This window comes from Lampris incognitus, chromosome 3 (assembly GCF_029633865.1).
Source record: "Lampris incognitus isolate fLamInc1 chromosome 3, fLamInc1.hap2, whole genome shotgun sequence".
In the NCBI taxonomy this organism is placed as follows: domain Eukaryota; kingdom Metazoa; phylum Chordata; class Actinopteri; order Lampriformes; family Lampridae; genus Lampris; species Lampris incognitus.
This window is the reverse complement of record NC_079213.1, coordinates 2,475,304-2,502,284: the sequence shown is the minus strand read 5'-3', so window position 1 is coordinate 2,502,284 and position 26,981 is coordinate 2,475,304. Positions and strand designations below refer to the sequence as shown.

At 45.0% G+C, this 26,981-nt stretch overlaps 1 protein-coding gene across 1 annotated transcript in view; it reads right to left on the bottom strand.

The window, feature by feature from the left end:
• LOC130109027 (receptor-type tyrosine-protein phosphatase beta-like) overlaps nt 1-26,981 on the bottom strand; it is a 51,952-nt gene that overhangs the window by 21,930 nt on the left and 3,041 nt on the right. The window contains exons 2-20 of the mRNA XM_056275731.1: nt 25,476-25,932; nt 23,160-23,279; nt 22,049-22,201; nt 21,615-21,878; nt 21,029-21,295; nt 20,811-20,927; nt 20,358-20,504; nt 18,841-18,958; nt 16,756-16,901; nt 13,006-13,272; nt 11,056-11,114; nt 10,599-10,803; nt 7,989-8,086; nt 6,224-6,389; nt 5,985-6,115; nt 5,637-5,784; nt 4,567-4,836; nt 3,978-4,153; nt 2,790-2,940 (exon numbers count right to left, since the gene is read on the bottom strand). Coding sequence (XP_056131706.1) covers nt 2,790-2,940; nt 3,978-4,153; nt 4,567-4,836; nt 5,637-5,784; nt 5,985-6,115; nt 6,224-6,389; nt 7,989-8,086; nt 10,599-10,803; nt 11,056-11,114; nt 13,006-13,272; nt 16,756-16,901; nt 18,841-18,958; nt 20,358-20,504; nt 20,811-20,927; nt 21,029-21,295; nt 21,615-21,878; nt 22,049-22,201; nt 23,160-23,279; nt 25,476-25,932 — 3,460 coding nt within the window. The remainder of the gene's footprint in view (nt 1-2,789; nt 2,941-3,977; nt 4,154-4,566; nt 4,837-5,636; nt 5,785-5,984; nt 6,116-6,223; nt 6,390-7,988; nt 8,087-10,598; nt 10,804-11,055; nt 11,115-13,005; nt 13,273-16,755; nt 16,902-18,840; nt 18,959-20,357; nt 20,505-20,810; nt 20,928-21,028; nt 21,296-21,614; nt 21,879-22,048; nt 22,202-23,159; nt 23,280-25,475; nt 25,933-26,981) is intronic.

Sequence of the window (26,981 nt, the reverse complement as noted above, 5' to 3'; positions counted from 1 at the left end):
TTTTTTTCAGTTGAAAAAAATTGAACTTTTTGGGCTAAAACGCAGGCAAGACTGCAGAGACGGGGAACGTTAGCACCATCTAACATTAGCTAGCGATCTTACTTAGCTAGTCAATCTGCAGTGTGCAAAAACATGACACGGTACTAACGTGAGCTGTCTGTAGCCTAGACAGTCAACTAGCTTTCCAGTGCGCTCTAATCAGCTGTAGCTTGTCGTAGCGTTAGCTAGTTAGACTGGGTTGGAGCATATCAATAATTCAGTTGTAAGATATTTATTCATTTAAATGGTTTAATTGGTATTAGTCAGTACACTAAGATAAACTGATACCATAGCCTACAACTTGTGATGATAATTAATACAGCTTTCTTTTTTGTTCTCTTTCTATTTTAGTACCAAGCAAAGGCGTGTGGATGAGTTCATCCTGAAGAGAGGCTCATGCACCCCTCAAATGGCTGGAGTCTTAACAGAGAGCATCCTCAACATGCTCGTCAATGACATGAGACCAATATCCATGGTTGAAGATGGGGGATTTAAGCAGATGGTCACCACATTCCATCCATGTTACACCTTACCTTCCAGAACTCATTTTACTAAGCTTATGGAGGGAAAGTATGAAGCTACTTTTGGTAAGGTTAAAGATGCTCTTAAAGCAACCAAGAACAAGATTGCCCTGACAACTGATGCCTGGACCAGTGTCGCGACAGAGGCATATCTTGGCATCACCTGTCACTTTATAAGTGATGACTGGGAGCTCACTAGCTTCTGCCTTACAACCATGCCACTCGAAGAACGGCACACTGGACCCAACATTGCTGCATGGATTGAGCAGGCTGTGGAAAGGTTTGAGATCCCTCCAAGCAAGATTGTGGCAATTGTTCATGACAATGGCTCCAATGTCGTACTGGCTGCAAACATCTTGCAGGAAAAACATGGGTGGGTGTCTATCCGCTGCGCAGGCCACACTTTACAGTTGGTGATCAATCGTGCACTGAAACACCCTCAGATCAGTAAAGCACTGGGAGCAGCGAGGTGTCTCGTCGAGCACTTTAAAAGGAGCGAACTGGCTTCAAGCAAGCTTAAGACAAAGCAGAAACAGATGGGGACCCCGGAACACAAACTTGTCCAAGATGTCTCTACCAGGTGGAACAGCACCTATTATATGGTGACTCGCATGCTGGAACAGAGATGGCCACTGACTGCGACTCTGTCTGACCCGGCAGTAACACAGAGAGGGAAACAATACCTAGACCTCAAAGCTGATCAGTGGACCCTGCTAGATGAACTGGCCAAAGCTCTCCAGGCCTTTGAATGTGCCACTGTCTACTTGAGTGGTGAAAGCTATGTGACAGTCTCCGCCCTGCCTCCACTAGTCAGAGGGCTTTTGAAGTCCACCCACACTGCCTATGATACAGCTCCTGTGCAGGCCTTCCAGGCGGCTGCTTCAGAGGAGACCACTGCACGCTGGTCAAGAGAGGTCACCATCACAGATGATGACCCAAGCAAACAGATCATTGCAGCTGCACTAGACCCACGATTTCGAAAACTGAAATTCCTGACATCGGAGGAGAGGTTCAGTGTTCAGAATAAAGTACAAGCTCTGGCCCTACAGTCCAAGGATGGGAGTACTTTGAATAACCAGCACACCAGTGGGAATGAAGAAGCCACAGCAGCATCAGCTGACAAGGATGCCACAGACTCAGCTGAGGGAACTACAAATAGGTCTGTTTCAGCTCTCGATTCACTGCTTGGATGTGACTCAACAGACAGTGACAGTGAGACCAATGATGAACAGGATGCGCGCAACCAAGCGATCAGTAATGAAGTGCTGATGTACTTCGGAGAGCAGCCCCTCTCAAAGACAGAAAGTCCCCTGTCTTGGTGGAAATTGAATGAGGCAAAGTATCCAACCCTTGCATCACAAGCCAAATCGTTTTTGTGTATTCCAGCTACTTCTACTCCCTCTGAGCGTCTCTTCTCAGCAGCTGGGAACATCGCCTCAAAGAAGAGAGCCAGCCTCACTCCAGAGCACGTCGACATGCTCACGTTCCTGCACTGCAATTTAATGTGTTTATGAACTGCAGGAGATCAGAGTAAGACACACATATACACACACACAGCTCCTCTCACTCACACACAGCAAACAAAAGACCTACAGGTCTGTCCGAGCTGACTCATTCTCCCCTCCTGTTGGAGATGGTGGAGCCTAGTGAGTGGATCCACGTCCCCCTCCTGGACCAGGTTAACAGCCCCATCAGAACCGCGGTGCTGGGGCAGAGGCTGCTATTTTGAGTTACTTTAAAACATTATTTGCACATGATCTTTACGTTTTGACTTGCACTTTAATTTGTATTATTTAATTTATTTATTTTGTTTTTATTATGATTGATAATGCATTTACTTTCATTTGTATTATTTCATGTATTTATTTAGTTTTCATTATGATTGATGATGCATTTGATTAAACAAGTAGCTCCAAAACAATTTCCAAATTCAAATGTTTCATGAGTCATTATTTTAATTCGCTATGGGATCATGTTATGTTAAGGCAGAGAGACACAGGGCGACATTCACAAGTGTGCAGACTTAAGCGTGTGAGGTAAAACGTGCACTGGAGCCCGGAAGAGGATCCGCGCCCTCAGGAAGCAGAGATGGAGGGTGTGAAAGAGATAATCGTTAGATTAGTCGACTAATCGAAAAAATAATCGACAGATTAGTCGACTACCAAAATAATCGTTAGTTGCAGCCCTAGAATTATTATTATTACTATTATTAATTATCATTATACTTACCAGTCCGTGCCAGTATGGCTGAATCACTGGACATCCCCCTTCTCCGGCTTACCACCTCCAGTCTGTGCAGACTTCCTGGTTGGAGTCCAGTGAAAACACACTTGCGTGTGTGTGGACTGACTCGCTGCCGTTCCAATAAAACACCAGAAACCTGGAAGATTGAACATCACATCACATCACATCACTAGTGGGTCACATGATCCGTTTATGTCTATACCTGTGCTACACTACACGGGATCTACAATATCAAACTCTACAGTAAACTGTAATGTCACACTATTTTTTTATTGACTCACTACCACTGCCTGAAACACACACGTGTCTTTTTTCTACCTTCTGTCCACAGGGAGGTCAAAGGTCAGAATTCAGGTATAGGCCCTACAGATGGAGAGGGTTCTGTGTCTTGCTCAAGGAGCCTTCAGAAGGGAAGCCTGATATCTGAGGGTACCATTATTGACTGCATATTCTCTTCATCTTTATTCAGCTCCAGGACAAATATATGTTTACAGTAGGAACTTGCCTCAGTGTCTCTGGGAATAATGGAAATCTAAGGCAAACATAACGATCATAAATATTTTCTATATTTATATGAAAATACATTATTCATTGTAGATATGTAAATATTTATACAATAAGTCATAACACTGAAATCTAATGGAAAAAAATCATGTTTTTTATGTAAAATATGTAAATTGAAACCTCTAGAATTTTAGGTCTGCCTACCCCTTTTTCTTTTCTTTTTTCCCCCCCTTTTTCTCCCCAATTGTATCCGGCCAATTACCCCACTCTTCCGAGTCATCCTGGTCACTGCTCCACCCCCTCTGCCGATCTGGGGAGGGATGCAGACTACCACATGCCTCCTTCCATACATGTGGATTCACCAGCCGCTTCTTTTCACCTGACAGTGAGGAGTTTCACCTGGGGGACGTAGTGTGTGGGAAGATCACGCTATTCCCCCCCAGTTGCCCCTCCCCCCCAAACAGATGTCAAGACTGACCAGAGGAGGTGCTAGTGCAGCGACCAGGACACACACCCACATCCGGCTTCCCACCCGCAGACACGGCCAATTGTGTCTGTAGGGACTCCCGATGAAGCCGGAGGTAACATGGGGATTCGAACTGGTGATCCCCGTGTTGGTGGACAATGGAACAGACAGCTACACTACCCGGACGCCCCAGCTCTGCCCACCTTGTGGTGATCCATCCCGTTTCCCTCAGAGTCCTGCTTGAAGTTGGTTGTTGCCGTGGTGACGATGTAGAGTGAAAGGTCATAGACATCCACATAACCTTCTGAGGGACGCCAGGAGAAGGACAGGGCAGAGCTGTTAGCTGAAGCGACCGCCAGACTGCTGACTGCTGCTGGACCTAGGCGAGAGAGAAAGAGAGAGAGAGAGAGAGCAAGAGCGAAAGAAAGATGTGCAGATGTATTGTTATGATTCTATTTACTATTCAAAATGTTAAACTTTTATTTATTTACATTTTTTACCAGATGTTGAGTTTCATTAGAGCACTGCTGCATCATCGGCTGCTTATAACTGGCTGTTCACAGCACTCTAGTAACTAGAGTGAGTAACCAGGTAGTGACTTTCTAGTAACCACTTAGTAATCATTTAGCAACCAACCAGTAATCACATGGCAACCACCTGGCAATTATCTAGTAATCACCTAGCAACGGCCTAGGAACATGAGGCCCACACTTTCAGCTCACCCAGTCATTTTCTTTCCAACATGATGATATAAACAGAAAATGCAGCTTTCATTTAAAGATATCTCCTTACGTGTCTGTCCCTCTGCTACAGCCTCCAGGGAGGAGACACCGCCACTTAAGGTTATGACCCCAACTCGGTACCACTTCCCTGAGGTCAACCCTTCCAGACGCTGACTGATGGAGCCTGGTGCCAGCGTGTGATTGGTTAGAAGGGTGCCCGCCTCGTCCAATAGCTGCAGGCTGTAACCATCATACACACCCACTGGTGTCTCCCAGGTGACATTGAGGCTGTGGGTAGTGTGGTCATTATCTGCCTGGAGGGCGCTCACCCTGGCTGGAGCTGGCACACACACACACACACACACACAAGCAAATAATTAAACACACAAAATCATTTGCTGAATCTAGTCTGTGGTTAGTGTCTGTACATCTGAAGAAGATTAAACGTTTTAACAACCCACTATTTCATCCAAACACCACTCCAAAAAACACTTTTTTTCTTTTTGGATCCCCCCCCCCCTTTTTCTCCCCAATTGTACTTGACCACTTACCCCACTCTTCCGAGCTGTCCCGGTCTCTGCTCCACCCCCTCTGCTGATCCGGGGAGGGCTGCAGACTACCACATGCCTCCTCCCATACATGTGGAGTCACCAGCCGCTTCTTTTCACCTGACAGTGAGGAGTTTCACCAGGGGGACATAGCGCATGGGAGGATCACGCTATTCCCCCCAGTTCCTCCTTCCCCCTGAACAGGCACCCCGGCTGACCAGAGGAGGCGCTACTGCAGCAACCAGGACACATACCCACATCCGGCTTCCCACCCGCAGACATGGCCAATTGTGTCTGTAGGGATGCCCGACCAAGCTAACACGGGGAGGTAACATGGGGATTCGAACTGGCGATCCCCGTGTTAGTAGGCAAAGGAATAGACCGCCACAATACCTGGACGCTCCAAAAAACACTTTTAAGTGATGTACCAATTTAATGACAGACGCTTTCTATTATTTCAATTTAAAGTATGACTCCTTTAAGTCATGCCTGCAATCAGTGTATAAATCAAGTATTCAGTCGGTGAGTCAGTGGATATTACTGTCTGCTAGGACCAAGTGAGTTTCTCTCTCTCTCTCTGTCTCTCTCTTACCAGTCCGGCCGGTAGCAGTGTTGTTATTGGTCAGCTTGCCGCTCAGTGACTGGACAGTGACCCGGTAGGCCTGACCTGGGGTCAGTTCCAGGAAGTCCAGAGAGGAAACGTGTTTGGGAACAGGCCGGGTCTCGATCACAGAACCTTCCTGAACCACAGAGACAAGAGAGAGTCTACACCTCTCCTCCATTCCACTTTTCAACTTCCTTTTCAACACAGATGTTAACTGTTATGGTCCACTAAAATGAACAATTCATCTTCGACATTACTTTGGTGTCCAGTCCCAGTTTGTTGTACCAGTAGACCCATTACAGACATACTGGGCGCGAGAACGAGGTTTCTCCTCACCATGGTGGACAGGGTCACTGTGTACATGTCCACATCACCACCTCCAGGTGTCCACGTTACTCCAAGTCCCGCTGAGGAGTCCACCGCGGCCTGCCGAGGAAACAGGAAGAGGTTTCCCACTGCACTGGGCACTGGAGGAGACAGAGAGGCAATACGGTGGGGGGTATTCGGAGTTCATGATTATGCTTTGGGAGGACGTAGTCTCATATTTAAGATGAAGTACATCCCAGTTCTCCTACCTGTTCGTCCCTCGATGAACCGAGGTCTCTGGAAGGACCCGCTGAACGTGGAAACCACCATCTTATACAGCCGTCCGGGGCTTAGAGAGGTCAGGCGGTGTTGTTTCTCCGTGTTACCGAGGGCAACCGGAGGGAAAACACGCGTGTCATTGAACAGAAGTGTGACCTGGACAGAATTAATGTCATGTTTAAAGATTTAGAGGGAATCACCAATGTCAAAATTCTCTCTATATGTTGTAGAGATAACACTCCATCAGCAGCCATAATACTGAGAAGTCTTGTGTGTCCCTGAAACACCGGCAAAACTGCAGAAAAATCGGTGAATTGCCATCTTTATTTGACATTTAGTAAACCAAGAGACCTAAAACTGTCCACAATTTCAACAGATGACCCATTGATGGGAATAGTGATCTTTCTAAAGTCAACAATGATTTAATTTTCTTATTGACATTTAGAGAGAGGTTATTATCATGGCACCATATGGTTAAATCTTCCACTTCCCTCCTATGGGCCCTCTCAGTATTTCAAAGTATTTCCACTCACCTGCCTGCCTGCCTTTTGGCTCGCCTGCCTGCCTGCCTGCCTCGCCTGCTCCCCTGCTGATCCTGAGCTCAGTGTAGTCCAGCTGCACTAACTCCTTCATCCACCGGTCCGGCATGGCCAGCTCTGCTATCTGCCGCCGCCTCTATGCCATCAGCTCTCGTCCACCTGCCTGGCCTGCCTACCTCAATAAATTCCTCTTCCCTACTCGACTTGTTCCTTGTGTGTCTGGCTACTGGGTTCACTAGTGTCATCCACAACATTTTGAAACTGATTCGGAAATGAACAGGGAGCCAGTGAATGGATGACAGAATGGGGGTGATGTGATGTCGCTTTTTGGATCTTGTTAATAACCAGGCAGCAGCATTTTGAAACAGTTGTAGTCGGGAAATGGAACGAAATGCTGAGGTAGAGGGAGATACAGTAGTCCACTCTGGAGGAAATCAGTGCATGGATGACTCTTTCCTAGTCGAAGGATGATAGGGAATGTCTGATTCTGGAAATATTTCTATGCTGATAAAAGCAGGACCTTACAACGGAATTTACTTGCTTATCAAATTTTAAGTTACTGTCAAATATTGCACCCAGGTTCTTGGCAGGATGGAAAGGCGGTTGAGGTTTTGAACAGTAAGAGCAGTGTGCTGTTGGGGGCTGAAAAGTAAGATCTCAGTCTTATTTTCACTTAGTTGTAAGACATGTCGGGCCAACCTGCGTTTAACGTCTTGGAGACAGTCTTATTTGACTGACGCCTGCCATATTTGGCAGAACTGAGGGGGAAGTAGATCTGGGTGTCATCTGCATATCTATGGAAAGGAATGCTCTGATTTCTGAATGATTTTTCCTAATGTGAGCATGTAAAGGGAGAAAAGAAGTGGAACTAAAATTGAACCCTGTGACACCCCATATACAAGCGTTGCAGAGTAGAGAAGGAGCTGCCAGTATAAACATGTTTGATAAGAGCATGATACCCTTTCACATGCACATTTTCTTATTCAATGTAGTTTATTTCAGTGTAGCAGAATATCATGAAGTAAAGGTTGTAGTTTTCAGACTGTTAGATTGTCCATCAGTGATGTCAATGGCAGAGACAATTTCAGTGTTGACACACAGAAGCCTGCTCAGTATCATGGCCGCTAATGGAGTGTTATCCCTAAAAACACACAGCGAGGGAAGATGTTGGGGACTGGGGTTGTTTCCCTTTAAAACTTTTACGTAACAAACACACCTCATAGTGGTCCACATCTCCGGGGGCAGGGCTCCAGCTGACGGTTAAGCTGTCAGTCTCAGCATTGCCTAGCGACAGGTTGCCCACAGCAGCAGGGACTATAGTACAGTCAGAAGAACATCATCTGGTTTGATCAAAGTTCAAACTCCCTCCTGAACAAACATGTCATTGTTTTGTACTTTCTATCCTCTACTACAAACCCCCAATAAGAAATGACAACACATTCTACTTTATTATCTATACAGTGGATATAAAGTCTGTCCCTGTTACACTCAGGTTTTTGTGATGTACAAAAATGAACCCAAGATAAATCATGTAAAATGAAAAACAAAATGAAACCTTTTATGGAAAAACCAATAAAAATACAGAGGTTACGATAGCCTGGTTGTATAAGTGTGCACACCCCTAAACTAATACTTTGTTGAAGAACCTTTTGATTTTCTTACAGCACTCAGTCTTTTTGTGTAACAGTCTATCAACTTGGCACATCTTGACTTGGCAATATTTTCCCACTCGTCCTTGCAAAAATGTTCTAGATTGGTAAAATTGCGAGGGCATCTCTTGTGCACAGCCCTCTTCAGGTCACCCCACAGATTTTCTGTTGGATTCAGGTCTGGGCCATTGCTAAATGTTCACCTTCTGTTGGTGAAGAAATTCCTTTGTTGATTTGCGTGTGTCCTTTGGGTCGTTGTCGTACCGAAAGGTGAAGTTCCTCTTCAGCTTTCTAGCAGATGCCTGTCAACAGAGATTTGGAGCTCTTCATGATTCCCTCCACCTTGACTAAAGCCCCAGTCCCAGCTGAAGAAAAGCACCTCCAAAGCCTGATGCTGCCACCACCACGTTTCACCTTGGGTGTGGTGTTCTTCTGGTGATGTGCTGTGTTGTTTTTGGACCAAACATATCTTTTGGAATTATGGCCAAAGAATTCACCCTTGGTCTCGTCAGACCATAACACATTTTTCCACATGGTTTTGGAAGACTCTTTTGTAAAAATTAGCCGGGCTTGGATCTCTTTTTTTTATGGGAAAAGGCTTCCGTCTTGCCACCCTGCCCCGTAGCCCAGACATAATTATCTATTTTATTACTTTAAATTCTTCCTCTGCATTTAACCCATCCTAGCTGTGTAGCTAGGAGCAGTGGGCAGCTTCCGTGCAGCGCCCGAGGACCCTAACATGCATGCCTTTTTGATGGTCAGGGAAACCGGCGCACCCGGAGAAAACCCACACAGACACAGGGAGACATACAAACTCCACACAGGAAGGACCTGGGATGACCCCCCAAGGTCGGGTTCGAACCTGGGACCTTCTTGCTGTGAGGCGACAGCACTAACCACTGCGCCACCGTGCCACCGATATTATTGAATATATCACTAATGATAGAGATATATTAAATATTATATGAAGAATACAGGAGACTGTTGTCACATGTAGGGAGCAACCAGGACTTGGCAGAAATTCCTGCAGCTTCTTTAATGTTGCCAAAGGCCTCTTGGCAGCCACCCTGACCAGTTTTCTCCTTGTCTTTTCTCATCCATTTTGTAGGAACGTCCTGTTCTTGGTAATGTCACTGTTGTGCCACTTGTTGATGGTTGTCTTCACTATGTTCCATGGTATATCGATCTCATGCCTTGGAAATTCTTTTGTACCCCTCTGCTGACGTGACACCTTTCAACAATGAGATCCGTTCATGCTCTGTACGCTCTTTGTGCACCATGGCTTTTGCAGTTGGATGCAACCAAGAAGATGTCAGGAAAATCCTACAGGAACAGCTGCACTTTATTTGGAGTTAATCACAGTCACTTTGATTGATGGCAGGTGTATACCAACTATTTTTTTTCCTTGGATTTTTTTCCCCCTTTATCTTCCAATTGTACTTGGCCAATTACCCCACTCTTCCGAGCCGTCCCGGTCGCTGCTCCATCTCCCCTGCCGATCGTGGGAGGGCTGCAGACTACCACTTGCCTCCTCCAATACATGTGGAGTCGCCAGCTGCTTCTTTTCACCTGACAGTGAGGAGTTTCACCAGGGGCACTATTCCCCCCAGTTCCCCCTCCCCCGAGCAGGCGCCCCAACCAACCAGAGGAGGCGCTAGTGCAGCGACCAGGACACATACCCACATCCGGCTTCCCACCTGCAGACACGGCCAATTGTGTCTGTAGGGACGCCTGACTAAGCCGGAGGTGACATGGGGTTTTGAACCGGGATCCCCATGTTGGTAAACAACGGAATAGACCGCCACGCCACCCGCATATCCCTATTTAATATGAGTTTCAATGCCATTGGTTAATTCTGAACACAGCCACATCCCCAGTTATAAAACGGTGTGCACACTTATGCTACCAGGTTACTGTAAGTTTTGTATTTTCCTTTTTTCCCCCCACAAAATGTTACTGATTGTTTTTCACTTTATTTTTATAGGTTGTAATTTCACATTAAGGACGGAAAAGGTTCTGACATGATTTAGTTTGGTTTTATTTTTGATATCACAAAAACCTTTGATTTTAACAGGGGCGTATAGACTTTTTATATCTACTGTATACATACAATTCTTCTTATTATTATTATTTATGTGTTTTGTTTCCATTCAATTTGATCCAGTTGTCTATCTCACATGTACGTCCGTCAGTGGACACGCTTCTGACGTAGTCGCCGCTCCACGTTTCCACGGTGACGGTGTAGAGCCGTCCCGGGACCAGAGAGGAAAAGACACACTCATTCTGACTCGCCGACACCGTCTGGTTCTGCAGGGTGCTGTGGTTGTAACGGATCGATGCTACGTAGCGATCCAGATCACCAGCTGCATGACGCCAGTACACCTGAGGGACATCACAGGAAATAGAAAAACAAAACAATATCACTGAGGTTACACCATCAGCCATCATCTGACAATGACAGATGGACAGAGAGGGTCGGAAAGAAAGAAAGAAAGAAAGAAAGAAAGAAAGAAAGAAAGAAAGAAAGAAAGAAAGAAAGAAAGAAAGAAAGAAAGAAAAGAAATGGTGTGGACTGTCCATGTGTGGTAAGAAGGTGGATTTGTGAAGATGAATATATATGATACGTTATCCTACCTTGAGGAAGCCATCTCTTGCTGAATGGACTGCTGTTGGGTTCTGGACGGTGGCTGGTTCTGTCAGAACAAACATGACAAAACATCATGTCCGATATTACAACTGGACTCCATCACAGAAGGTTGAATCACTTCATTTGGACACAACGTTTCATCACTCATCTAACCGATACTACTACTACCACCACCACTACTACTTACTACTACTACTACTACCACTACCACCACTACCACTACTACTACCACCACCACTACTACTACTACCACCACTACTACTACTACCGCTACTACTACAACTACTACTACTACCACCACTACTACTACTACCGCTACTACCAGAGCCACTAATACTACTACTACCACCACCACCACTACTATGACTACTGCTACCACTACTACCACCACCACCACCACCACTACTACTACTACTACTACCACCACCACCACTACTACTACTACTACTACTACTACTACCACCACCACTAATACTACTACTACTACCACCACCACTACTACTGCTACCACTACTACTACCACACCACTACTACTACTACTACTACTACTACCGCTACTACCACCACCATCACTACTACTACCACCACCACCACCACTACTACTACCACCACTACTACTACTACTACTACCACCACCACCACCACCACTACTACTACTACCACCACCACCACTACTACTACTACTACCATCACCAGCACTACTACCACCACCACCACTACTACTTCCACCACCACCACCACCACCACTACTACCACTACTACTACTACCACTACTACTACTACCACTAATACCATCACCACCACTACTACTACTACTCCTACTACTACCACTATTACTACCACCATCACTACTACTACTACCACCACCACCAATACTACTACTACTACCACTACTACTATCACCACCACCACTACTACCACCGCCACTACTACTACTACCACCACCACCACCACTACTACTACTACCACTACTACTACTACTAATACCACCACCACCACCACCACTAATACTACTACCACTATTACTACCACCACAACTACTACTACTACCACCACCACCACTACTACTACTACTACTACTACTACTACTACTACCATTACTACTACTACCACCACCACCACTACTACTACTACTACTACTACTTCTTTCGGCTGCTCCCGTTAGGGGGCGCCACAACGGTTCATCCGTGTCCATCTCTTCCTGTCCTCTGCATCTTCCTCTGTCACACCAGCCACCTGCATGTCCTCCATTACCACATCCATAAACCTCCTCTTTGGCCTTTCTCTTCTCCTCTTCCCTGGCAGCTCCATATTCAGCATCCTTCTCCCAATATACCCAGCATCTCTCCTCCACACGACCAAGCCATCTCAATCTTGTCTCTCTTGCTTTGTCTCCAGACCGACCAACCTGAGCTGTCCCTCTAATATACCCGTTCCTAATCCTGTCCTTCTTCATCACTCCCAACGGAAATCTTATCATCTTCAGCTCTGTCACCTCCAGCTCCACCAGTAAAAATGAAACCAACAAAATAAAACAAAATAAAACTGCAATATGAGGAACAGCCTGTTAGCGAGCACTGCTCATCAGTCTACACTGATCAGCTGATGTGTTGACATGAGGCAGTGGAAGTCTCTCTTCACGAGAGAAATTAAACTGAGGAGGTCAAAGGTCAGAGCCACAGGACACTAAGAATAAAGAGAATAATATATCTGTGACCTTGTTATGATGACGGAGGGAAATATTTCAAAAACCAGAAGATCAGATATTTACAGATGTAACATGAGAACCAGAAATAGACATGACATGGAGACTGGAGATGAATCAGACATTAGATGGTAAGGATTACATGGATAACTACATAGAGACTCTATTGGCCTCTACTGCAGACCTGTGAGCCCATGGTGACCTTTGACTCCCAGTTGTGACCCCTACTTACGTGTCCTAGCCTGTACAGTAGTGGCGTTCTCCAGCCCTCCGCTCCGTGTCACTATGACGATGGCGTAGAGGCGCCCGGCGACCAGAGAGCTGAAGGAGCACTCCGGCGGGGAGGAATGCGACACAGCCAGCGTGTGGATAACCCGCAGCCCATCCTGAAGACGTACCAGGTAGCTGTCGGCCACGCCCACTGCTGGATGCCATGACAACCGCAATGCATCAGACCGGCCACCGTTAGTAACCGTCACCTCAGAGACTGATGCCGGAGCTGAGGCAGGGGGGGGCAGAGGGATAAACAGAGAGACAGACAGAGGAAAGGTGGAGAGAGAAAAGAATAATGTAAAATTAATGATACAGAGATATATTCAATATCATGAATATGACAATAATGATGTGAAATGACCCCTCCCGGCATGTCTGGTGCCATAGTCATGACCATCAGCTGAGACGAGAGGCAAACAGGTTTAGGTAGCGTGTAAATGTTTTTCATAACAGAATCAGGCTACAAGCTAATCTCATCGACTCTCATCCAGGATGATCCTTTATCCGTGTTTTCACCACTTCTTCTTACTGAGCCATGCAGATCGAGTCTCGCCGCTCTATTTTGGGTACACTTGATTTTATTTTACAGTTTTTGTTTAAATGCATCTGACCAGACTGTGTTCCATTGTAACAGGGGCCTGAAATCCAGATTTGAGCAGAAATGTAAAGCGCTCTGAGTGGCTGCTGAGCTGGAAAAGCCCTGCATAAAATACAAGACACAACCTGACTGGCTGATAATACAATGAGTCAAACCAATTCACACAATACAGAGCGGGTCGAGCTTTGACAGACATTTTCAACAAAATGGATAACACACACACACACACACATATATATATAAACACACACACACACACAAAAATATATATATATACACACACGTGTGTGTGTGTGTGTGTATATATATATGTGTGTGTGTGTGTGTGTGTGTGTGTGTATACATATATGTGTGTGTGTGTATTAGGATTAGGATTTAAACCCACTACTGTATTTATCACTTTTCTGTTCGTTTTAATTTATTGGGAAAAGCTACAAATGTTTTGATAAAATCTTTTTTTTTTTAATTTCCCCACCCTTTTTTCTCCCTAATTATACTTGGCCAGTTACCCCACTCTTCCGAGCCATGCCAGTCTCTGCTCCTCCCCCTCTGCCGATCCGAGGAGGGCTGCAGACTACCACATGCCTCCTCCAATACATGTGGACTCACCAGCCGCTTCTTTTCACCTGACAGTGAGGAGTTTCACCAGGGGGACGTAGCACATGGGTTAGGGTTCGTTCCCCCTCCACACTGAACAGGTACCCTGACAAACCACAGCGACCAGGACACATACCCACATCCGGCTTCCCACCCACAGACACGGCCAATTGTGTCTGTAGGGATGCCCAACCAAGCCGGAGGTAACATGTTGTGTTGGTAGGCAACAGAATGGACCGCTACGCTACCCAGACACCCAAATGTTTTGATAAAATCTGACATTTCAGAAACCTGTTATGTCATCACGCCAGGTAATATCTACTGACCGAGAGAAGGTTATCTGAAAGTAAAGCAGGGTGTGTGGGTAAAGGCTACACCCACACACACATAAAGACCACCGTGGTATCAGTATGTCCTGAAAATAGCCAGAACATTCTGTGGGAAAACAATAGGTAGGCCGAACAGGAAGATAGCTGTGTGTGTGTGTGTTTGTGTGTGTGTGTGTGTGTGTGTGTGGAGAAGAGGAAGTCTTTGAACTTTGCCCTGAGAGTTGTTTTGTGTGTGGAACATTCCAGGACTTTCCTTGGCATTTTGAACCAAGAGGACTGTTATTGTTCTGCAGCCCTCTGATGTGAACAGATAACAGACTACTGGAACAGAAAGCCAACACCCTTCCCTCTGTACACACACACACACACACACACACACACACACACACACACACACACACACACACACACCTGTGTCCACTGGCCTGGAAAAAACTGCCACCTCTGGACAGAAACCCACAAAGAACAGCATTGAACGTCTTCATGGTCACATGCAGATGCATATAAACAGTTCTTCAAAGATAAACAAACAGTAACTACAGTCTAGAGTTTATTACTCTTAAAAGATAAACTAACAGTAACTGCAGCATAGAGTTTATTACTCTTAAAAGATAAACTAACAGTAACTACAGCCTAGAGTTTACTACTCTTAAAAGATAAGCTAACAGTAACTACAGCCTAGAGTTTATTACTCTTAAAAGATAAACTAATAGAAACTAACAGCCTAGAGTTTATTACTCTTAAAAGATAAACTAATAGAAACCACAGCCTAGAGTTTACTACTCTTAAAAGATAAGCTAACAGTAACTACAGCCTAGAGTTTATTACTCTTAAAAGATAAACTAATAGAAACTAACAGCCTAGAGTTTATTACTCTTAAAAGATAAACTAATAGAAACCACAGCCTAGAGTTTATTACTCTCAAAAGATAAACTAACAGTAACTACAGCATAGAGTTTCCTACTCTTAAAAGATAAACTAACAGTAACTACAGCCTAGAGTTTATTACTCTTAAAAGATAAGCTAACAGTAACTACAGCCTAGAGTTTATTACTCTTAAAAGATAAACTAATAGAAACTAACAGCCTAGAGTTTATTACTCTTAAAAGATAAACTAATAGAAACCACAGCCTAGAGTTTATTACTCTTAAAAGATAAACTAACAGTAACTACAGCCTAGAGTTTCCTACTTTTAAATGATAAACTAACAGTAACTACAGCCTAGAGTTTATTACTCTTAAAAGATAAACTAACAGTAACTACAGCCTAGAGTTTATTACTCTTAAAAGATAAACTAATAGAAACCACAGCCTAGAGTTTATTACTCTTAAAAGATAAACTAACAGTAACTACAGCCTAGAGTTTCCTACTCTTAAAAGATAAACTAACAGTAACTACAGCCTAGAGTTTATTACTCTTAAAAGATAAACTAACAGTAACTACAGCCTAGAGTTTATTACTCTTAAAAGATAAACTAACAGTAACTACAGCCTAGAGTTTACTACTCTTAAAAGATAAACTAACAGTAACTACAGCCTAGAGTTTACTACTCTTAAAAGATAAACTAACAGTAACTACAGCCTAGAGTTTATTACTCTTAAAAGATAAACTAACAGTAACTACAGCCTAGAGTTTCCTACTCTTAAAATATAAACTAACAGTAACTACAGCCTAGAGTTTACTACTCTTAAAAGATAAACTAACAGTAACTACAGCCTAGAGTTTACTACTCTTAAAAGATAAACTAACAGCCATGTTGTCGTGTTCATTTCTGCAAGTTCAATGTAAAGTAAATGTAAAACTAATCTACATGTTAGATATCTTGCTGCTGAGTGTGACTGGCTGTTGAAGATGCCCCAGAAGCTGAACGTGGGCTGGTTTTCTACAAAGCAGACACTGTAGACCAGGTTTCACTGGCCAGGTTTCAGTGGTCTGGAGACCGGGGTTTCACTGGCCAAGTTTCAGTGGTCTGTAGAACAGACTGTATTTAAACTGGGCTTTTTTTCTGTATGCGTGTGGAGGCTGACAGCAAAGTTAAGTTTCCTGCGGATAAGGAAGTAAACCACACAATCTTACATAGGAAAATATTATCAACACAATGAGCACAGAGCAGCAAACCAAACTGCCTTACATAAGGTAGAGTGTGTGTGTGTGTGTGTGTGTGTGTGTGTGTGTGTGTTCTCACCAGTTCGTCCCTCCAGGCTGGTGCTTTTGGAGTGCACTCCTCCGCTGACAGTAGTGACCTCCAGCCTGTAGAGGGTGCCAGGTGTCAAACCACCAAGCTGTAGGGATGAACGGTTGGCTTTCACACTGTGGTTCTGAACCGGAGTGCTGTATGGAACATAGCAAATAGTTTACACAGAGTAAAAAAAAGAAAAAAAGAAACTCTACAGAAGTGCGGCACACTAAATAATGGACTTAGACACCATGATGTCACCCACTGGTTTGTGGACTACCGTTCTGAAGCCTCGAGTTTGGCGTTTTCCCATCGCTATCTAGTTTTTTTTTTAAACCAGGACGTGACCATATTTGGACGAGAGGGTGAAGTTGAGGGGGAGTGAGGGGTGGATTTGACTGAGAAACCGAGGACACTATGCTTGCCCACAACCTAGCCGGTCCCTGGCTCCGCCATGCAGTCTCATTCCAGATGTATCACATGCTAAGACAGCAAGACCAACTGGAAACGGCCACTTCACATGAACAATATCAGTGCAACTAAGAAATTCGGTGAAAAAACATATTTTTACATGGATAGATTATCAACCAGACAACACCGAAAACAAGTTCATGCCTATGTAAATGTACACTGCCATGGCTACCTACTGCGATCAAGTCCTGACACATCTGTCACCACACCCTTACTTATGCATAACGTTAAGTCTTAATATCATTTAACCCCCCCCCCCGTACAGTTGTCATGAATGGAGAAATTAGCTTTCTGTACTGTTTTTTATACCAGGCTTTAAACATGTTTATTTCTGCTGTAAATTTGGGCATTTTAACATGGAGGTCTATGAGGAGTGACTTGGCTTTTGTAGCCTGCCTCAAGTGGCTACTGGAGGAACTGCGGTTTTTGGCACTTCCGCGTTGGCTTCGTTTTTCAGCCCAGCAGGCTGCCGCTTGGAGAGTGCGAATCTCTGCCAGTGGACTTGGCAACAAACCAACCTTTTTTCACCTACCAGGGGAAGGGCCCTTAGAAAAGATTCAGATGTGCTTCACTGTCGCTGGTTTCATGATATAAAATGGCTGCAGGCGGATGACTTCCATTCATTCTAAAGTAATAAGACAACGATAAGAAAACATAGCGCCGCGATGGAAGATGTTTTACTGGAGCTACTGAGGAGAGCTTCAGCTGTGACTGTGATTACTCCTACTCTTACACTGTATTTTCATAGCAGAGTTTTAACATTAGAGTCTATTTGGCGTCTAATCCCCCTCATGAGGTCAGTTAAACAAACATGATGGTGAGGTGAATTATTTTTGGTTCATCCAGTGTTCCTCCCGCTCTCCTGTGCTGAGATCAACAGTGAATTATTTGCTGACTTGTGAAATACGATTGACGTTTGCTTTCAACACTTATACCCGAATACATCATGTTTTGGCAGTGATGCGGCCTGATCTAAATCAACTATGCGCATGCGTGCAGCGACAGACAAGCCTTGGTCAAGCGGTGTAGAGAGTGAATGAGAGGGAGCGGCGACAGTGAGAACAAATGTTTTCCAAAGGTTTTTAATCCTCACAACCACGAGAGGTTCTTCATCATACAGTCATAACTGTGCACAAAATATCGTAACCATCACGAATGAATGGCTAACGAGTCGGACCCTTTAGTCGACTGTATAACGTAGTCGCCTGTGGTGTGAGTGACCCGGGTTTGCATCCCGGCTGTGGCAGTTCCTGGCTGTCCCCCAAATTCACTACAATATTATAGGCTGATAAGTCCAGTAGTTTGCAAGATTAGCCTTGGACACAAACACATACAGATATATATATATATATATATATATATATATATATATATATATATATACACACACACACACACACACACACGCGTGTGTGTGACCAAACGCATAATCCCCTCCAGGCTACTTCCTGGTGGAGATAAAGTTCACTAGTCAAGAGCAGATGTGAGGTGAGTAGTTTGAAAAGGATTTTAGCTTATACTGTGCAGGATCTGGGGGAAAACTAGATTAAACTGACAGTTTAAATTATACAAACAGACAGACAGACAGACAGGCAGAAAGAAGAGACAGACAGGAAGACCCACCCGTCTTGGAAAAGTATCAGTGTGTATGAGTCCAGATCTCCTGGTGGTCTTTCCCATGAGGCCTGGAGGCTGTCCACTCCTGTACTGGTTAGAGTGATACTGTGCATCGCCATGGGAACTACAACAAACACGCACGTGTGCGCACACGCACGCACGCACGCACACACGCACGCACACACACACACACACACACACACACACACAAGGGCATGTGAAGTGGTACCATTTGTTTTCCACTGGTGTTGTCATCATTGATACCTCGGTATTACTACCTTTCAGACAGAGTAACTGACTTTTTTTCCCCCCTCCTTTTTCTCCCCAATTGTACTTGGTCAATTACCCCACTCTTCCGGGTTGTCCCGGTCTCTGCTCCACCCCCTCTGCTGATCCGGGGAGGGCTGGAGACTACCACATGCCTCCTCCCGTACATGTGGAGTCACCAGCTGCTTCTTTTCACCTGACAGTGAGGAGTTTCACCAGGGGGACGTAGCGTGTGGGAGGATCACGCTTTCCCTCCAGTTCCCCCTCCCCCCGAACAAGCACCCAGACTGACCAGAGGAGGCGCTATTGCAGCAACCAGGACACATACCCACATCCAGCTTCCCACCTGCAGACATGGCCAAGCCGGAGGCAACATGGGGATTCGAACCAGCGATCCCCGTATTGGTAGGCAATGGAACAGATCGCTACGCTACCCAGACGCCCTTAACTCCATCATGTTCTATAAAGACTCAGTTTGGAGGGCAGTTTAGCCTCTTGAACTCTAGTTCGTGAGACTTTAATTGCCTTAAGTGATACTACAACTGCCCCATCATGACTTAAGTGATACTACAACTGCCCCATCATGACTTAAGTGATACTACAACTGCCCCATCATGACTTAAGTGACACTACAACTGCCACATCATGACTTAAGTGATACTACAACTGCCACATCATGACTTACGTGATACTACAGCTGCCACATCATGACTTAAGTGATACTACAGCTGCCACATAATGACTTAAGTGATACTACAACTGCCCCATCGTGACTTAAGTGATACTACAACTGCCCCATCATGACTTAAGTGATACTACAACTGCCCCATCATGACTTAAGTGATACTACAACTGCCCCAGTCATAACTTAAGTGATACTACAACTGCCCCATCGTGACTTAAGTGATACTACAACTGCCCCATCATGACTTACGTGATACTGCCACATCATGTCTTAAGTGATACTACAACTGCCCCATCATGACTTAAATGATACTACAACTGCTACACCATGACTCTCAAAGTTTGTGAACTTAACACCAGCAAGCAACATCACATCACATGACAGGACAGCGACACAACCTCCTACACTGTCAACAACAATCATAACATCAGAGGCCTGTTTATTCATTCAAGCTAGTTACCAAAGGTTTAGCCACCATGTGTTTATATAGCGGACCTACAATATGCAAATTAGTTTTATACCAAAAAAAGAAAAGAAGAAAAAAAATGGAATCGATAGTTTAGATCTTCACCTGTCCATCCCTCCACAGAGGCAGAGCTGCTGAGTGGTCCAGCCTTTGTTGTCACAGTGATGATGTACAGCCTCCCGGGCGTGAGCACGTTAAAGGTGCATTCCCTCATGTTTGGCTCCACTTCCCTGGTATCCATGGTGATGTTACCTTGGGACAGGTGAAGCTGACTTAGTACTGACACGTATTTAACCCTCTTTAAGATTAAACACAAACACATTTCAAAATGGATTCCCCCAAAGTGGTTATGAAGATAGTTTTAAAAGAAAACAAAAAACTCAGCTCCTGATTGTGTTGCAGTCACAGTAATCGGGCCAGATATCATCTCTATGTACTACAACATGAATTCTAGGTTGTTCTTTATGACAAATTCATTTTCTAAGCTTCTTTGTAATCTTTAGAGAAAGCAAATGCAATTTTAATGCAAATGGATTTGATTTGATTCTTGGATGGTACCATGGTGAATGACCAGGAAGTAGCTGTCACGTAACACTGAGGGGGCATGGCTCCACATAGCGCTGAGGGAAGTCTCATCTGAGTGACGGATGTGCAAATCCAACACCGGGCCAGGGGCTGGAGAAAGAGGCAGGCAGATTTATATGAACACAAATTAACAAAAACAAAAGTACATAAACAAGTCTTTTTTTTTTCCAGATACAAAACTTAGATCTCACCAATTCCTCCCAGACAGCTGGATTCTGCACCCAGTCCTCCACTCTCCACCCTCACCATCGCTCTATACTGCCTCCCAGCAACTAGGCCAAGCCCTGAGAAACTGTATTCCACAGCCTCCCTCTCCAGAACGGTGCTTGCTATTTCCTGGGAACCATTGTACAAAGTCACTCTGTAGTTCTCCCAGTGGCCAGTGGGTGGAAACCATGACAGTTTGAGGCCATCGGTGGGAGATTGAGTCATAGAGAGATGAGAGACAACTGCTGGGGCTGGAGAGAGAAAGATACTGATACACATGGTAGACAGACAACAGTACCTCTAACAGTACTAACATAGTATCACAGTACACACTGATACACATGGTACACAGACAACAGTACCTCTAACAGACTAACATAGTATCACAGTACATACTGATACACATGGTACACAGACAACAGTACCTCTAACAGACTAACATAGTATCACAGTACATACTGATACACATGGTACACAGACAACAGTACCTCTAACAGTACTAACATAGTACCACAGTACATACTGATACACATGGTACACAGACAATACGATACCCCACATGCATCTCACCTGTTCTGGCTATGACTGTTGATTGGCTAGTCAGGTTGCCACTAATGGATTCAACAGTGATCTGATAGGCTGAGCCAGGTGTCAGGTGATCAAATGCCACCTCTGTGACATCAGGGGGGAGGGGCAGCTCCTGCAGGTTTGTCCCATTGGCTGACAGGGTGACAACAATTTCATCCAAGTCTCCCTCAGGTCGTTGCCATGACAACGACAAGCTGGTGCCCTGACTACCACTATCAGTAGTCAGATTTGAAGCTGTTGCGGGTACTAAAGAGAGAGAGACAGACAGACAGAACCAGCAACAGAAACAGCAGTGAATCATGAGAGAATGACACAGAAACAAAAATAGTCTACTGTCCTGAACTCTGGATGAATAAATTAAAAAGTGTGTGTGTGTGCGTGTGTGTGTGCATGTCTCCCTCTCTCCCTCTGTCTACCTGTCCGTGTCTGAATGGTCCTATTGTTTCCCAGCCCGGCAGCCTCTGTTACCATGGTGATGTCATACAGTCGTCCCGATGTGAGGTCCAGGAGTGTGTGTTGTGTCGCTGTGCTCTCCAGAGTCAGGTTTCTCACCATCACTGCCCCAGAGCCTGGACACACACACACACACACACACACACACACACACACACACACACACACACACACACACACACACACACACACACACACACACACACACCAATTTCGGTTCAGAAGTATCTGTCATCACTTGGAGTGTAGCAAATAAGAGAGATGCTGTATGTAACTGGTTAGCCTCTTGTTGACCAACCTAGCTGAGACACAAGCCCTGCCCATTCCTTCTCTCAACCAATGAGATCTGTCACAAGCTAATGAGCAATGTCAGTCAAGATTTTAACACAAGGTTATGAAAGAGACTTGAGTTCAGAGACGAATTTTTGTCTTTGAGATTCCACAGCGGTCAGTGCTTTTCCATGAAGATACAAAATGTAAGAATTTCTGTTTCTACTCATTTTTAATGTTAAAACTTGTTGGGGTTGGCATCAGTGCTTGCGTTAGGCTTAAAAAGAAATTACTTAGTTAGGTTTAAATTTAAGTCTAGGTTTAAGTTTAGCTGTAAGGTGACGTGTGTGGTTGGTTGCGATAAGAGGAACGGGGCAGGTTCCCTCTCCGATCCTGCTCACATACTGATGTGTTGGTGTTAAGGAAGTGTGTAGGACCAGTCTGGTGCTGGTGTTAAGGAAGTGTGTAGGACCAGTCTGGTGCTGGTGTTAAGGAAGTGTGTAGGACCAGGCTGGTGTTGGTGTTAAGGAAGTGTGTAGGACCAGTCTGGTGCTAGCGTTATGGACGTGTGTAGGACCAGTCTGGTGTTGGTGTTAAGGAAGTGTGTAGGACCAGTCTGGTGTTGGTGTTAAGGAAGTGTGTAGGACCAGTCTGGTGTTGGTGTTAAGGAAGTGTATAGGACCAGTCTGGTGTTGGTAGTATGGAAGTGTGCAGGACCAGTCTAGTGTTGGTGTTAAGGAAGTGTGTAGGACCAGTTTGGTGTTGGTGTTAAGAAAGTGTGCAGGACCAGTCTGGTGTTCCTACCTCGTGTGTCCCACAGCTGCAGCCTGAAGCGTTCAGTTCTCCCCGGGCCGGCCTGCCAGGACAGGTCCAGGCTTTGGAAGGTCCTGGACGTCACTGCCAGGCTGCTCACTGCCGATGGAACTAGAAACACATTCAATCAATTTGGTCAAGTTTAGTTTTAGAACAGTTATAAAGATTGATTGATTGATTGATTGATTGATTGATTGATTGATTGATTGATTGATTGATTGATTGACTGCAGATGAAACCCACACAAACTGTGTGAGACCATGGAGGTTGACAGAGGAGTGTGTCAGAAACCAGCAGCTGGTTTATGTTTTATATTCTGGGATGTCCACAAGACATTTAACACTCTGCTCAACATCACCGGAGAAATTCTACTGTTTCCAACAGCCTGCGTGTGTGTGTGTGTTTTTCTTTCCTTTCCCAACATGGTACTTAGGGTGGAGAGAGAGTGACGAGAGATGGCGGAGCCAGATATTATTGTTCTCTCTCTGTTTAAAGCACCCCTGGCGGCAAACACACACACACACACACACATGCATACACACACACACACACACATGCACAAACATGCATCATGCACACACACACAACTTTGCTTGACTGCTGAGAGTAGCATTGTGGGAAAGCATAAAGCAGGAAGTAGTTACTTTCAGACAGGCTGTGGTACAAACGGTGGTGGTAGCTCTGTGTGTGTGGTGTGTGGTGTGTGTGTGTGTGTGTGTGTGTGTGTACAATGCACTGACTGACATGACCTGTCCAAACACTCTGGTCAACAGACGTCAAATAATTCCTCGTAGGTTTAATTGGGATCCACGTTAACAAACAAGCAGTTGCAACCTTACCATTGTTGCATCTTGTGTTTCCATGGTGGTTGCTAAGCAACTTGGCTTTAGCTGTTGTAAAGGATGAGGTAATCTGCCTGGTGGTTTCCATGGTTACTAACTACAAGACAACCACAATCATCCAAACAAAGAGCAGAAGCTAAGCCCATCATCTGTCCCCCTGCAGTATAACAATAATAATAACTTTATCTGCACTGTGTTAACAGCTCTGAACAGCAGCTCACGTGACCTATTCAGATCAGAAGAGCTGGTCTTCAGCCAGGCAGAGGAAGACCAGGTCATGAAACCACCTGGTTAGGTGTTGGGATCCAAGGAAAACCTGCATATGTATGGCTTCATATACTACACGTATATGTACTTCATATAGTACATGGATGATAACTATACAGTACATGTAGATGTACTTCATATAGCACATGGACGAGTTCCACTTGTTTATACCAAGGAACACTAAAACTTGTTTAGGATGCTTTAAAATTATTAGTGATGTGTGTGTGTGTGTGGGTGTGTGTGTGTGCTGGGGGCCCTCTACATGTATCGGTGTATGAGAACGGGCTATGATAAAAACAGAACTATTTTAAAAAATATGAGTAAAAAAACATCAGTGAACCTTACAGACTTCACAGGTAGGAAACATGGTAAGCACACCACACACACACACAAAAACACCAATGTATGTTCAAAACACACACACACACACACACACACACACACACACACCCTCTCCCAGAGAGCAAACAGACAATGGTGACAGGAAATGTCTGAACCCTGAGCTCTGGAAATACACTGAGACTAACTTCTGTTCTGGAGCCCAGCCAGGACACACACACGCACGCACGCAGGCACGCACACGCGTGCGCACACGCATGCACGCACACACACAATGAGTTAAATGCACAGAGTATGTGTTGGGGCAGATGAGATGTGTTCCATGTATTGTATCTTTGCTGGGTTTGATTTAGGATTGCAGACTGCAGCCAAAGACTATCCTGTAAGACTATCCCGTAACACTACCCTGTAAGACTATCCCGTAATAGTACCCTGTAAGACTACCCTGTAATAGTACCCTGTAACACTACCCTGTGAGACTACACTGTAAGACTACACTGTAACACTACCCTGTAAGACTACCCTGTAACATTACCCTATAAGATCACACTTTAATTTCCTTCCATTCAGTTTTCAATTTTCTGTCTACAAAATATGAATGTATCATCCCACCTGTACTGCAGACGCTGATAAGGAAGGAGGGATTGTCAAAGCATTCTCCTCAAATACAAACACCAGTGATTCTAAACGCATCGCAGATTCTACGTTTCTGTGTTGTGAACATGTAATACCCTTCCTTGTATTCTGTTACAACCCAACCCTGTCTACAAGCTGACCTCTGACCTGTCTTGAGAGGCAGATGTCAGACATCTTAACGTAGCACATATGTATTTTCGAGGAAGGTTGGGTCATGACTCACTGGTGTTGATGGTGAGGTTGGCAGTCTGGTCACGGTCTTGGGATTGGATCTCCAGGTGGTAGACTGTTCCCGGCTCCAAATGATCCAATGTGCAGGTGAAGATCTGTCCCAGATCCTCTTCTCTCTCTTTTTTTTCACCATCACCTCCATCTATCTCGTTACCCCCTACATCCTTATCTGCTCTTCTCTCCTCCTCTCCTCCTGCTGTCCTGCTCCCTATCTCATTGGTTGTTAACTCCTTGCCTCCTGTTTCATTCTCTCCTTCCTGCCCCTCTCCTGCCCTTCTGTTACAGAGGGTGCCATCTCCCCCGGCGTCTGGCAACGTCACGGAAAAGGAGCAGCCACGCCCGGGCGTCGTCACAGAAACAGATACAGAGTCCTGATTGGACACTGGGTCAGAGACTGAGATGCTACAAGGGTTGTCCTGCTGATCAGCAGGGGATGCGCTGGTAAGATACTGAGATAGATAGATAGATAGATAGATAGATAGATAGATAGATAGATAGATAGATAGATAGATAGATAGATAGATAGATAGAAAGCAAGACAGAGATGATCAATAAATTGATTGAATGTGGAAAATAAGAGTAAACCCCAAACCAAACTGTAAAAATTAGTTACCACCAAAGTTGTCATTCTGTAAAATACATTGTTAAATTTTTTTTAAAAGAACAAAAGGTGTGCAGGTCCCACATTTAAGGTCTAAAATTCCCTCTCTGAGACTTCACCAGCCTCCCACCCACCATAGGTGGACTGTATTTACCAGGTGACCCAGTCCGCGTTCAGTCGTTTCCTTTGACTCAAATTCAGATCCAAGTTAAAATGGCGTTATTGGCTTGATCATAATAAAATACAGTGTTGCCAAAGCACTGTACACATAACGAATGTTAACAAATGTACACACAGAAGGACGACTAGTTTATGGCGCGGTCAGGTTAGCCCAGGCCTTGCTAGACCACTTCCAGGAGTCGGCTGAGCCCAGTGGAATGGCTGAGCCCATTACCTAGGTGTGGATTATGTGATTTGGGGAAGTATTGAGAATTCTCCCAACAAAAGTCCATCAAAAGATGTCGAAGTTTGTCAGCTTTGTGGTTTTGATCATAAAGACAAGCGAAACAAGTACACGCTATTCAATGGCACCGCAAAACGACAACGCGCTGCGGACTTTGAGCTAGCTAGCTAGCTAGCGACAGACGCTAACGCGACCCCCCACCGGGCGAAAGGCGGCGTCGGGGAAACTGCGCTCGCTGTTCACGGGGAAACGGGAAAAGACGTCACAGTCAGAAGCGAAGTTTTCAACCCTTCTTCTTCTGCGAATGGTTGACATTACTGACACAAGCCGTGTTTCCATCGCAGGAAGTTTCCCCAGGAAGCAGCAACCTTATGAGGAGCTCGGCGCGTTCCCGCCGCACGCCCCAGGGTGTGAACTTCCGGGACTGCTTTTACCGCCCAAAAGGCGCCGGAAACTTTGGGGTGGGGCTTGCGACACTGGACATTTCTGATTGG